The 13,619-nt window shown below is 39.2% G+C and overlaps 2 protein-coding genes and 1 pseudogene across 5 annotated transcripts; 1 reads left to right on the top strand and 2 right to left on the bottom strand.

Moving 5' to 3' along the window:
- The first annotated feature begins 25 nt into the window (after window positions 1–25).
- Window positions 26–3,133, top strand: LOC103335275 (rRNA biogenesis protein rrp36-like). 3 transcript variants are annotated; one of them, XR_016128138.1, is made up of 11 exons: window positions 34–169; window positions 407–522; window positions 633–763; window positions 865–931; window positions 1,478–1,530; window positions 1,684–1,738; window positions 1,825–1,899; window positions 2,055–2,172; window positions 2,398–2,444; window positions 2,547–2,737; window positions 2,994–3,133. XR_016128138.1 is itself a non-coding variant. In XM_016795065.2 (10 exons), the coding sequence occupies exons 2-10, from the start codon at window positions 442–444 to the stop codon at window positions 2,655–2,657; spliced, it is 738 nt and encodes a 245-aa protein (XP_016650551.2). In that variant the 5' UTR covers window positions 26–169; window positions 407–441; the 3' UTR covers window positions 2,658–2,885. The 3 variants fall into 3 exon arrangements, 2 of the variants coding, with proteins under 2 accessions (XP_016650551.2, XP_016650550.2); XM_016795065.2 differs by lacking the exon at window positions 2,994–3,133 and having other exon boundaries at window positions 26–169; window positions 2,547–2,885; XM_016795064.2 differs by lacking the exon at window positions 2,994–3,133 and having other exon boundaries at window positions 51–192; window positions 2,547–2,885.
- A 2,171-nt stretch (window positions 3,134–5,304) lies between these two features.
- Window positions 5,305–6,424, bottom strand: LOC103335274 (ethylene-responsive transcription factor ERF109). The gene has a single exon (XM_008238284.2). It carries the CDS (start codon window positions 6,347–6,349, stop codon window positions 5,534–5,536), a length of 816 nt encoding a protein of 271 aa, XP_008236506.2. The 5' UTR covers window positions 6,350–6,424; the 3' UTR covers window positions 5,305–5,533.
- A 2,856-nt stretch (window positions 6,425–9,280) lies between these two features.
- Window positions 9,281–11,000, bottom strand: LOC103335273 (alpha-amylase-like; annotated as a pseudogene). The gene is made up of 4 exons (XR_016128131.1): window positions 10,842–11,000; window positions 10,624–10,756; window positions 9,919–10,339; window positions 9,281–9,446 (listed from the first exon to the last, which is right to left on the bottom strand). The product of XR_016128131.1 is annotated as an alpha-amylase-like (transcript).
- Window positions 11,001–13,619: the final 2,619 nt, after the last annotated feature.

Genomic DNA, 13,619 nt, shown 5'->3' with positions numbered 1-13,619 from the left:
AACTTTTGTCGAGAGGCTAGCTAGATCTTTTGGGCGAGCGATTTAGACGGCAACCAAAAAAGGAGGAAGAAGGAAGAGAGAGAACCCACCAGCAATCGCCGTCGCACCCATCGCCATCGCCGTCGCACCCGTCACCATCGCCATCGCCATCTCAGATTCATTTGGTTGGGTGGGTTTCTTACGCAGCTTAAGGTTTTCTTCTTATTCTTTTAATAAGCTGCTGTGTTGTTAATGAATTTGTTTATATTCTTTAGTTAATCTGTGAAGTCGGAATTCTCGAAATATCAATTTTATGCCCTAATATTCTCATCTGTTGTAGTTTGTCTGATTTGGAATGTTTTTGGATTTAATTGTGTTCTGTATTATGTCTTTCTTGAAATTAATCAACTTGGATTTCAATTTATAGGGCAAACCCAATCCTATTTAACTCAGATAATTAAAATGAAGAAACCTCGAAGCACAATCTCCACATCAAGCAAAATAAAGTTCGAAGAATCCAAATCTTCGTCTTCATCCGAAGATGTAAGTAATCAAAAGTAATTTTTTTTTTTAATTGCTATTATAATTCTTATTGTTGTGAAGAAGAATCAATTTTTGCATTTGATTTTCATTATATTTTATATTTATAATAGGAGGAGGAGATAGAGCAGGAGCTCGCAGATGTGACATTTGGAGAACTGCAAAAGGCACGCTCAAACGGGTCACATTTAGTTCACCCAAAGCCCAAAGAAGAGAAGAAGGGTGGCCGGGCGAACAAGAACCGGTAATTTGAGCATACATTAGATTGTTTCCTGTTGGTTCTTGTTGGGTTTTTCGTAATGCAATTGAAGAGCTGAATATGTGTGTGTATGTTTGCTTTTAAAGGCCAATGGAGGTTAGTTGCAAGAAGCCTGTTACAAGATTTCGAGAGATCATTCAAGGTTCGAAAAAGGTGAGCTTTTGATATAAAGATGTTCTGCATTGTGATTTTATGACTTAATTAAGATTCAACCTTATTTGCAGTACGCCTATCTGTTTTCCTATTGGGTTCCAAAGGTTTTCATGAGAAAATATTGATAACTTAAATAGTTTACTATGACAAAAATTGACGATAAATAACTGTAGCTTGTTTCTTGTTTTGTGTTTTTATGTTTTTTCTATGACCTACTTGGAATCAAAACCTGGTGTGTTATTAAGCATGACATAGGGGGATTATGGTTTTTAGTATTTGATCTGGATTTTATTCTTAGGATTCATTTCTCCTAGAAAAGTTCTTTTTGTATCAAAGTAATGTTAAAGTGAGAAAGTGGATGAGCAAAGTTGTGAGTAGTCAATCTATGATTAGAGCTAGGTATTTCCATACCTAGGCAATCATCTTATTAAGACAACTAATGGAGTATTGGAGTAAAGCAGAAGGCTTACATGTACTTCGTTTAGTGTAAAGCTTGAACAATTCAATTAGTGTACTTTGGTTGAAATTATTTCTTGCTATGTCCAGGTGGTACGTGACCCACGTTTTGAATCTTTATGTGGAACACTGGATGTTGATGGGTAGGCTTCTCTCTCTCTCTCCCCCCATTTGTGGTGTGTGTATAGATTACTTTATTTAGGCTTCTCTCCTTTTATTAAAGATGAGTTGCTACTTCTGGCTTCAACAAAATTTATGTTATTTAGAAAATAAAAAAGATAACCTGCAGTCAACAGGTTTAGGAAGAGATATGACTTTCTATTTGCAAACGAGCTTCCTGCCGAGAGAGAGGTAAAACTTCTTAAATATGTTTATGTCTTCAGTTTCATCTCTACATGTTTATTATTTTTCTCTGATTTTTGTTTTGCATATGACAGGAACTGCAGAAGCAAGTGAAAAAATCCAAGGACCCAGAAGTCACTGAAGAACTAAAGAAACACATATCTTGGATCGTAAGTGCTTGACTTCAAAAATATATATTTGATATATTCCCTCATTTATCTGTCCTTGCTATATGCTCCTTTTTACTCTCTATTTTGCTTGAAAGAAAAATTAGAGAAACTGGCTCTGTCACTATTCAGTTTTCTTCATTGTTGTGTCTTTTCAGGATAAACAGCTCAAATCTGAGTCAGCCAAGCGCACTGAAGCTGCAATACTGGCCGAGCACAAGCAAAAAGAGAGAGAAGCAGCAAAGCAAGGGAAGCAACCCTTTTTTCTTAAGAAATGTAATACTCTCTTGCGCTCTCTCCATCTATGTGTGCATGTGCATGTGTGTTTTGTTTCAATAGTCTATATTTCCGGATAGTACTTGGCAGATGCTAGAAAAAGCAAAATATTTTAGATTCATTATACGAGGAATTCTAGACCCGTTGACAAGAGAACCCCAAGATCTTATCATCTGATTATTCGAATCCCAATTGTACTTTTTTAACATTTTTAATTATTTGCAGCTGAGATCCGAAAGAAACGACTTATGGACAAGTATAAACAACTCAAGGTACAGATTTTCGTTTTGTCATGATGTTCAAAATACCTTGTTGGGACTAGTACATAGTCATCATGGCTTTGGCAACTAACGTAATTTTTTTTAAATGATCAGGGATCTGGCAAGCTTGAAGCCTTCATCGAGAAAAGGCGCAGGAAGAATGCTGCAAAGGACCACATTTACATGCCATACCGTAGGCCTGACAACACTGAGCAACAAATTTAATGACTTCACTTGGTTCTGGAGAAGCGGAGTAAATTTTCTTATTCACTGGGTGGCATTGGAGACTACTGGGTAGTGGCATGGTGAGTTTGCTTGGAAAGCTGCAAATTTCAGTACATTTTGAAGAAAAGCACCCAAAAGATTAATTTTTTTTACTATTTGGAATTTAGTTGTCAAATTTGGATGTGGGTGGCAGGGTGCCAAAGAGTAATTCAAATAATCTTTTTATTATTCGTAGCTGCTATATTTACTCGCTATTTCATTCTTTCAAATGCAATAGTGAAACAAAATTTTAAAATAAAATAAAATAAACTCTCACCCTCTCTCTTCCCCACCCAGCCAACCCCAGAGCTCTGATGAAGGTAGGAGCCTTGCTGCAGCTGGGAGAGGACTAAGGAAGAAGGAGATGGTTGGGTGACGACATTGTTTTCAATTATTATTTTTTTTAACTATTTTTAAATACAAGGAATTATTTATTACTGTTTTGCCCATATAGTGTCCACGTCATTAAAAAAAAAAAGGGATCTCATGTCTGACACATCAGCATTTAATGGACTTATTAAAGGTTTGTGTAACGGAGTGTGTAAATTGTAAGGGTTTAAGTATGTACTTGTAAATATCCTAAAGGTAGGTGTGAACGTGAGAATGAGTTTGGTGGGTCTTTTACCTTATAATTACGAACTTAAGAGAATGGTGACCCTTAGAAAGCATAATTTTATAGAGAGTTTCAGTTGAGGGATCCCTTAAATAATTATTTGAGGGACACCCTTGTATGGCCCACTTCGTATTATATTTCACTAATCTAAACCGTCTATTTTGTAGATATTCATCCAAATATCATTTTTATAAAAAAATCGCTTGAATCTGATATCATTTGACCACTCAACTGAATTATTGAAATTTAGTACGTTCTTAAAGCATTGTGTTCATTAATTTTGTAGGACACAATTGGATATTGAAACCATTTTCGATTTGTCTAATTTTTTGCAAGAATAATCTATGAATGTAGACTTTAAAATAAAAATTAAAAATTAAAAAAAAAGAAAAAAAAAGAAGAATGTTTAGCCAAAAGCTAAGATCAGTAACCTCAATTAAAACTAATCCTAATTACGAAGGAATCTAAAATTTCCTACAAATTATATGGTTTTCTGTTTGCAGGGAAATAATAAGGTGTATGGAAATGATTGCTAGGAGAGTAGTTAAGGAGTTAATATTCATTTAATCATTGTGACTATGATTATTCAATCACTCTCAGTGGTTGTATAAAATGATAACCCTTTTCATTATTCTCCACATTCCCATCATATTTTCTCCTCACTCACTTCTCTTTGTTCAGACTTTTATTAATGGGAGCCAAGTGTTTCTCGTGTTTCTTCCATGCAACACTTCTATTAGAGCATCTCCACTCACAAGGGCTAAGTCTAAGGCAAGGGCTGCCACTATTCATGTGAATAGTGTCAGCCTTGCCATTTGCAACTCCACCCATGAGGGCAAGGTTTAGGGCAAGTCAAAGGCAAATACTATTCATTGTACTTCATTTCCTATTTTTTTATACTTTAAACTATTAATTTTGATAATCTTTTGTAATTAAATTTTTGGATAAAAAAATATTGGATGTAGAAGAATTGTATGAAGATTTGGTGTGGAAAGTGAATAATGTGAGTGGAGACTAAAAAAATTGGATAAAGAAGAATTATATGAAGATTTGGTGTGGAAAGTAAATAAAATGGTTATGTATTTTATAGGGAAAAAATACAGAATTTTTTGGTATTTTTTAAAAAAAAATTCAGAATTTTTTCGAATTTTTTGCAATTTTAAGCCAAAAACGAGGACCGTCGGATTTCTGGAAAAAAACAATCGGAGCGTCTCTGCAACACGTGGCACAATGGTAAAAAAATTAAATTTCCTTACGCTGACGTCACAAAACTCATGAAACCAGTGCAGAACTTGCCCTTAGGCTCGCCGCAGTCTTCTTATTTGAGTGCGAAACTGGCCCAGGCTTTGGGGGCCTTTTGCCCGGGTTATTGTCTAGCGCTGGACATGCTCCTATGTGCTTCTTGAAAAACCACCTCAAATGCTTTTGAATCCCACCAAAGCACTCCTAGATTACTTGGAAACGGCTTTTAAAACACTCATGTTTTTACTAATTTAAAACACTTTTTGGCAGTTCCAAAAACACTCCCAAACGTTCCTAAGTTATGTCAATCATCCTTCATCATTAAGGTTTTGCATCCTAAAACTAAGGTGGATATCAACGGGTGTTAATCATGTTAAAAATTGTCAAATTAGAGGCCCCTACTCGTTTTGTCCACAACCACCCGGGCTAATTAGAGCATATCCATTCATTGTTCATTACGCTTAATCTTTTTTACTCCAATATTAAAATCATATCTAAAATAAAATGTTTTCATTTTCCTTCCCTTCGGATAATCCACTAATTTTTTTTTAGTGCAGTCCTAACCCTATTCCCACGTGCTAATAAAAAAAAACGTGAAATTCGTGCTCCCAATTATTTTACTCCCGAAAAGAAAAGCGCACATGTTGTATTCTCACAAATCACCTGAAAGTTTCCTCTTCCAGTACACGTGGCAGTATGTGGTAGGGCTTTCAGAATATTGAGAACGCACATGGTATATTTGATCAAAGCTGATTGGTACGTGTGGATCCCACAAACAAAATTAGACTTTAGAAATAATACTAATTTTGGTTCAATTTTACAAGCAACATAAATGTGATTTTCTTCTAAAATTGATCACATAAATGTTAAATGAAGAACAAACGAACTTGTTTTAGTCCCGTACAAAGCTACAATTTTGTCTAGAAAAAAAATTAAAAAAATATGAAATTTTATGTAATTTATGCCTGAAAATAAATTGGGCTCAAGCGCTTTGAGCATTTCCAGAATCCGAGGAATGATCAGTGGCAAAATCCATCATCCTCATCCACTGTTGGATTTCGTCTTCTCCAATCATTTCCCAGAATTCCTTTTCCTTTTCCTTTCCCTTCCCAATTTCCGTCATTTCAATTTCCCGAGAAAATTCGCTGCTTGTCACTTGCTCTGTAACTACCTGCTGGGGCTGTGCGGGCTGTGCTGAATTGGTTTCCTGGGTCAACAATGTGGCGTCGGGAAATGGAAAATTGAGCTTTGCTCTGGGTCCACGGAACTCGATCGCGGCCTTGTCGTAGGCCCGGGCCGCCTCCTCCGCCGTCGTGAATGTGCCCAGCCAGACCCGAGTCGCCCGTCTCGGGTCTCGAATCTCCGCAGCCCATTTACCCCAAGGCCTCTGCCTCACTCCTCTGTAGTTCTTCTTCACCCTCTTCTTGGGCCCCTTTTTGTTATTGTTTGCCTTTTCCTCCTGTGCTGGTGGCGGGAAAAAATCGCACCCGAGACAGCCCTTAATTTTGCACACGTTGCAGGTGTCCAAATCGGATGGTGTCAATAGGGCGTCGCTGTAGTAGCTACTGCCAGTTGAGCCCGGGTAGGAAGTGGAGGCGCATTGTAGTGGGGGGAGGAGGGAATTGAAGTCCATGGAGGCGGCAGTGGCGGTGCCAGCGACGACGTTGCGAAGCGCGGAGACGATGACGGTGAGCTCTTGGTCTTGGGTGAGGCGGCGAGGCTGCAGCGGCATCGGAGGCTCAGCCGGGTGGATGGGCTCGGGGTCGTCGAGCTTGGGTCGCTTGTAGGAGGATCGCATGTTGTCGTAAGAGAAGAGAGGAGATAGTGTGTGGTGGGAAAGTGTTTGAAAATTTTTGCGTTGAGTTGAGAGAGAGAGAGTGGTGGGCGTTTATATACGAAGGGGTAGGGTGACGTGGACAACAGCTGTTACACCGTTTAAACACGCAGTGTGGTCGTACACGTGGGGAATTTTGTGGGTTGTGTTTGTGTTTTTATATGCGATGCGGAGGAAAGTGGAAGTGTACAAGTGTCCGAGCTGGACGGACTGTCTCTTGGGTTAACAAGTGAGCTGACGCTCACACGCGCCGTTTTAACAGCGGAAGGTGAGCTGGGCTTTAAGATATCTCAGGATAGGGACACGTGGCAGTTTGAGAAGTAGACGGGTTCCGCTATACGACAGGGTTGAAGTTTCCTTTTGCTTTGACGACCAACATACACGTTAATGATTACATCATCATCGCAGACAAATGTAAATCCTGACATGTTGTCTCTAGCTAGATTTATGAGGATGGACCTATTCAACCGTACTTGAGTCAACATGGAAGAAACTTCGGAAGTTTTATAGAACCCTGCTTAAACTTTTTCATAGAACATAGCTTGATTATTTTTTATACAAAAATTACAACATGTCACATATGCACATTTACAATTATAATGAAATGTAAACCAAAGAAGATTGGTAAAATTCCAAGATAATTGATTGATAATAAATTGAACTGTCACAAATGCAACGATACGAGTTGGTTTAGATTAAAAATAAAAAAATTCTAAAACCGTAAGAAATCTTAAGTTCCAGAATATTTTTAAATTTAGCTCATAAAAATTATATCTAAAAAAAAAACGAGTAAAGTATCCAAATATTAAAAGAACGGTAAATTTTATATTTGAGCTGATGCTGTAGTGCAAGTACAACCAACTCAAAAGTCTTCATGTTAATGGATTGCGTTAGTACGATGACGTAAGCAACTTTTTTTATTTTGTTTTATTATTTGGAGATGGACTTAAAGCAACTTTATATACACCAGGAACTTTTCAACATGAAAAAAGAAACACGGGTGTCAACATCACTGATAGTCTTGGCATTTCACACAGCAACACGGTTAGAAGAAAGCCTTAAGGCGCCAGCTGACCTCTCATTCTCACGCCGGAGGTCAATCTCTCTCCCTCCACTCGACTGCCAGAGGCTGAGACAAGACAGACAGACAGACAGACCCCACCAAAACTTTCAACATTCATTGCTGAATTGGATTTGCCTCATAAAGGAAGGGAAGTTATCAAACTTCCATCCCCGCACAACTATAGTGCGTGTGGGACCACTCCTATTCCTGAGGTGTGTGTGTGTACACATGACCGCACACAAGAATCTCTCACATTCAACACTCATTCATTTCTTTCTAGTTTTCTTTAATAATGCGTGGCAAAATGATTATCAATTGTACACCTGTTTTGGCGCCCGTTATCAATGTCAGTCACGATTGAGATTTCCCTCCGTCTAAAAGCTGCAATTTAATCAGTTGGCTACACTCAATTTTGATCGAGTTTGGTAGCCAACACGTGTATGATTGATAATTTTTCTACAGATTTAAAGCACGACGTCACACACACACACACTAACGGATTCATTAAAGGTCCAGAGAAGATCATGTTCTTTATGGTCCCAGATTTTAATGAGATTTCGTATTGAATGGGGGTAAGCTTTTTGATAAAATGCCTTAAAGAAGACTAAGGCAGGGCAAGGAGGGCAACCTCTAATTTGTACATGGATATGTTTATATGATATGTTTTTTAACATTTTAGAGTCGATTGATCTTCACTATTAGTAGTTCTTTCTCTGTAAAGAAAATTCATGAATCTACCATTGACCACACATATGATATTTGGCCTTTAAAAAATAATAATAATTCACTAGTGAAATGTTGTGTGTTCGACTCCCTCTTCCCACACTATTACTTGTAAAGAAAAAAGAAATTTAAAAAAAAACTTACGGATTCATAACAGGGGCTGAAAGGTATTTTACATGGTAGCAAGAGTACTGCTCATAAGTTACGCATGTTAAAAAGACAACTCCTGAATTGGGTCTGGACCGCACTCGAAGAGCATGTCTGATGTTAGTGGCCTTGTCAGCTTTGGATTAGACATTCCCTGAACTGTATTGGGAAATCAATGTATAAAACTCGCTTCCCATCAAATCCCATGTCTCCTTGGAATCAAAGCATCTTAACACATTTTCTGCACACCATTCACAATCTGAAATGAACAGAGAGATCTTCCAGAAGTAGGACATGGTAGATTAGTATGTGCCCCATTTTCTTGTCGAAATTGTCTGTGCGTGTTATTTTGTATAGGGTTTTTCTTTCTGGTAACATAATATAGGAGTAATTTTTCAGTATTGTCATCGTCCACCACACATCTATAACTTGTGTGAATTAGTAACACCACGGTCACATAGAAAAATTTCTCTGTAATATAGGGTTATCATGTAACACTTTCCATTCCATAAAATGTCCCCATATTTCCATTCCCTGGATGTAGGCGCATATCCTTGCACGACTTGATCTGAAGGAAATGGAAGATGTTAATTAGATGGACTGCAACTTGAGCTCAAAACGGCTCATGGGGATCAATGTGTGACTTGGGATGTTAAATTAGACTCTTCAAAATAGTGAATTTGTGAAGTTCATTGGCATTTTAAACCCCATACACTCAAGATCCTTAACTTTTGGAGCAATATTAGCTTAAACACAAGATAACAGCTTCAGTTGCTAAAAGCTAGTACTTATTCGAATCTTCAAGACGTATAATCTGAACCCCATTGCAAGAATCTGAATCCAGCTACATAGACACCTTAAACTGTTCTAGTCAGATATAGACTCAGGCAAATAATACAACTGCACTACAAAAATTTCTAACTAGTTCATTCCAGTTCCACAGAGATGAGATCAACAATACCTCATTCATTTTTCTCCCACATGGAGTAATCCTTTCCAGAAGTCGCAATTTTGAAGGCTGGAGGCACTAGCTTCCCAATGTCAAGCCTTGGACCAATCTTGACTACGATTTTCTCATCGATGGAAGCTACATAGACGTCTGCATCAGCTGATAGAATGCGCAAGGCACTGTCGGTGAGGCAAATTAGATCCCGTTCCTGGATCTGATTGCAGTGAGTTTAGTGAACTCCTCTTTCAGACCCCAGTCAAAGAAGTGGTCATAAAACTGTGGCAAAGATAATCAGATAAACAAATTTAAGTATGGGCCATAACCATCAAGTCTAAATAGGTTCACTAGGGAAAACAGAAAGACCTCAAATACTAGGCGGTGAGAAAATGCTTAATCTGTCAACAATATCACATTATTTCATATTTATATGTATTGGAATTCCTGAGTCTTCACCTAGCTAATTTATATGAAGTCAAATGAACTTTTCTGTCCAAACATCCTGAATCTAATAAATACCATAATGAGAATTCCAGGACATCCTGAATCTCATTCTACAGTCAGCTAAAAGAGCATTTGTCAAGTACTTATGAAACAGAAACATGGCAGTTTTCTAGCTTGAGAAAAAGAGTAAATTAAATTCCAAGAACTTACAATTTGGGACCCTTGGATGATAAGAATGTAATTTCTGGAGACCTTATCCGACAACACCCACTGAACCCAATTTCAGTCTTTAGCCAATTCATCCAATCCGATAGCTCTTTCTGGACTCTTGTGTTTTTGTGGTCAATATCAGGAGCAGCATCGTAGGGGGCTCCAGTGTCAGGGTTCCCCTTGCCATCCGAATATTTTGTGTCGTCGCTGCAAATAAGAGACGGGCCCCAATCAAGGCGTTCATCTGGAAAAGAGGCACCATATTCCTCTCTCATCTTGTTTCTCTGCAGTTCTGTGGTTTATAACTATATCTGCCACAGCCTGTATCCCACTACCGTGGAAGGCGCTTATCAACGACTTCAGTTCATCTTGGCTTCATATTTTGATGCGCTGAGATCATAGAGCCTTCCAGGCAAGTATCCTGGAGAAAGGGAAGAATTGGCATATGGCAGTCATGCAACTGCTGCTAAATAGCTAAAGACTCTATGCTTTCAACATTGCCACAAACTAAATTTTAGGGTCATTTCAAATATATTGTATCTAGTTATTTAAATACATCGTATCTAATGTTTATAGATTTTGATTTTATTTTTGACTAATTTTTTTTGGTTATCAAAGTTAAATCATTCCATTCAAATGCACCCAAATTAAGTTCTAGCTCAGCAACTTCAAAAAAAAAAAAATTCTGGTTTGAACAGATTTTACCTTCATCTGAAGCAGCCTGAGAAGGTGGAGGAAGCCAAACATGCGTAATTCCAGAAGAAGCTAGTTCAGGTACGGACTTCCTTAAAGAGTTGTACCATCCTCCTTCCTTCTTCCATGATTCCCAATTGAACCCCTGATCATCAGCCCCCCACAAAATAAGTTAGCCCTTTGACACATAGAGAGAGAGAGAGAGAGAGAGATATTCTTTCTGTAAATACCTGAAAAAGGATTTGGGAAGCAGTGAAGTTGGGCAGGAGATTGATACAGAGTAGGAGATAGAAGAGAGAAGTAGTTGGAGATTTCATGTCTCTTTCCTTGTATCATAACCTGCTGGTTTGAGCTTAAAGTTGCTTTGTGAAATGGTGTCCGTTTCATCGTTGTATTTAAGATTATCTTGCAGGTGTGAAAACGTGACTGCTATTTAGTCCAACTTGGTACAAATATTTCACATCAAGAGAATCGAACTTAGATGTCTTTCCACATTTGTGGAAGAGAAATTGTTTGGGCCAAAAATTGACACACCCAGTAAAATTAGGCAGAATAAAGCTGCAAAAAATCAAAGAAAGATGGAAGCTCAAAAAAAGAGACCAAGGCTCATCGAGCAAACAAGGCAATAGGAAGAGGAGTCCAGAAAAGAACAATCCCACGTGACATCTGGGATAAAGAAAGTCGACAATGGCATTGTCATAGAAGAAGTGATTGAAGGGTTCATGACATCAAGTTGATTCTGAAAAAGCAAGATCAAATCCCTCTTATATGTATATTCAGAGATTTTTCTTCTGTCTTTACAGAGAAGGTAATTCTCTCAAGGAGATAAGCAAGTTACAATCTCAGAGAGGAATAAGCAGGAAAGCAGGGAGCTGTCCAGGAAAGGAATCAAACTAACCATCACGGGTAAAATATCACAAGGGGCAGTTGAAATTGGGAAAGAGATTAGATTCATTTTCAAGAAAATCAGGGAAGTGATTGCCTATTTGAGAGCCTATCTTTGCCGCCCAATAAATAAACACAATCACCCTACTCCAGAGAAGAAACAGTTTACTATAAATATAAGAAGGAGTGAACAGGGTAAGGGACAACCAAAAAATCAATCAAAAACAAAAACTCAAAATGATCACTTGATCTCAAAAAACCTTCAAAACACTGAAGCAACCAAAGCTCATTGAGCCACAAACAAACAACTCAAAATCAACCAGAAGCTCACTTGAATTTCAAGTGAAAACCAGCTTTAGATTAGAATTCCCAAGGTTCAGACTTAGAAAATAAGTCATTCAAAACGAGATTTCTCTCGTTACAAATTTGGTTTAGCAAAAAACCAAGACAGGTAGAGCTTGAGCTTTTCCCAAACATGAAAACCTCAACAAATTTTACAGGTGCGGTCTCTAGCCCACTGAAGTCCTCGAGAACGCCATACTCGCCCCATGAAGAAGCGCGATCGCCCACTCGAAGCTTCACAAAGCTTAAGGTACATTGAAGCTCTGCAGAATCAACCTTTGGTATCGATTTATAGTTGAAGCTTAGCGATCAAGGTTGTCAACGTTCCATCCACCCAGCGTCTCGTCGGCCGGACATTTCCAGTCCAGCAGAACCTTCCATCTCGTGAAATAGAGTTCCAAATGTATCTTCATCTCTAGCATGAGTATTTATTGTTATAGTTTTGTAAAAGCAGTTCGCATAAAAGCAGTTTAAATTCCATCAACCATTCAGCGAACAGCCTCTTTATATTGAGATAAATTGTTAAAGTCCTCACGATCTGAGGCAAGAAAAGAACTTACTTGGGAGATATTCCTCACCCAAATTCACAATCGTTTGTTTGCGAAATCAAGATAACTTGGGGCGCAAGTTATCCATTCCAAACTAAGTCTGCTAGAATTTTTATTACTAGCAATGGCACGCTCGCACACCAAAGAAAGCGACTTGTTGACCAGTCTATGGTTCTCAAGGTGGGGAACTTTGCCCTTCCATCATAGGAGTAAACGCATAAAGCGGGCAAACAATTTGGCACGCCCAGTGGGACTTCTCAGTATACATTTTCTCATTGAGTTCTTTACCACTCCATGAATACTGGAAGCTCTAGCCAGAACCCACACCACGACATGGAAATAAACCAAGTGGCCCTCATGGAAGGACTGGAATCGAAGAAAGTGATGCCCGGCATTCACATGGCAAAGACAGGAGCAGGAGGTCCAGGACCGGCTCGAAGGATGAACGATACAGGAATCTGTATTACGACAAGAGGTCACAACACAAAGGAGCCAAGATACCCTAAATAATATGACAGCCATGATGCAATGGCAGGTCAACAGGCAATTCGGGAAGGATCGGAGGTGCCATGGCGAATTCCCAATCCCGATGAGGTGGTCCAACTAGACCTTCCCTATGGTCCCCACTGGCATGGCCATGTCAAGAGAATCCTCTCGGTGCAGGTGGCCGGGATACTGAGCGGGGAGAAATCCAGCCGACGGAAATGGTTTTCTGTCCAGAACGTCCGCCCAAGATGCGGCCGAAGCTCTGCGCCAGACAAGTCCGCGAGATCGGCCGAGCCTCGGCTTGTTCAGAAGCGGCCCCACAAGATCTCCTATGGAAATTCTGCACGAGCCAGCAATATTACCCTACAGGCCCGAAGGATGGACCCCAATCCATTCCCTCCACTGCAAGAGGAAAGAGAGGCAGAGGGAAACTATCCTTATGCTAACAACGCATGTAAACAAGCGAGGGCAAGGAGGAACCACCCGAGTATGGAAGAGCCGGAGGAGCACTGAGGAAGAAGTTCTGCTTAGACCATATAGGCGAACCACGATTTGCTCAGCCAGAACAGGACAAAACCCCTCCCGTTAATGCTCTAAATGACGTGGGGGCATTGCAGAGGATGATCAGGGAAATGATGGAGCCTGAAGCCAGGAGGGGGGAAAGGCCCACCTATAGGAAGCCATATCCACCTTACATCGATCAGATACCCTTGTCCCCAGGTTTTAAAGTACCAAACTTCACTTTAT

This window comes from Prunus mume, linkage group LG6, assembly GCF_029339155.1.
Source record: "Prunus mume cultivar Tortuosa linkage group LG6, ASM2933915v1, whole genome shotgun sequence".
In the NCBI taxonomy this organism is placed as follows: domain Eukaryota; kingdom Viridiplantae; phylum Streptophyta; class Magnoliopsida; order Rosales; family Rosaceae; genus Prunus; species Prunus mume.
Note: the sequence above shows the minus strand (reverse complement) of the source record. Positions and strands in the feature narration are given on the sequence as shown.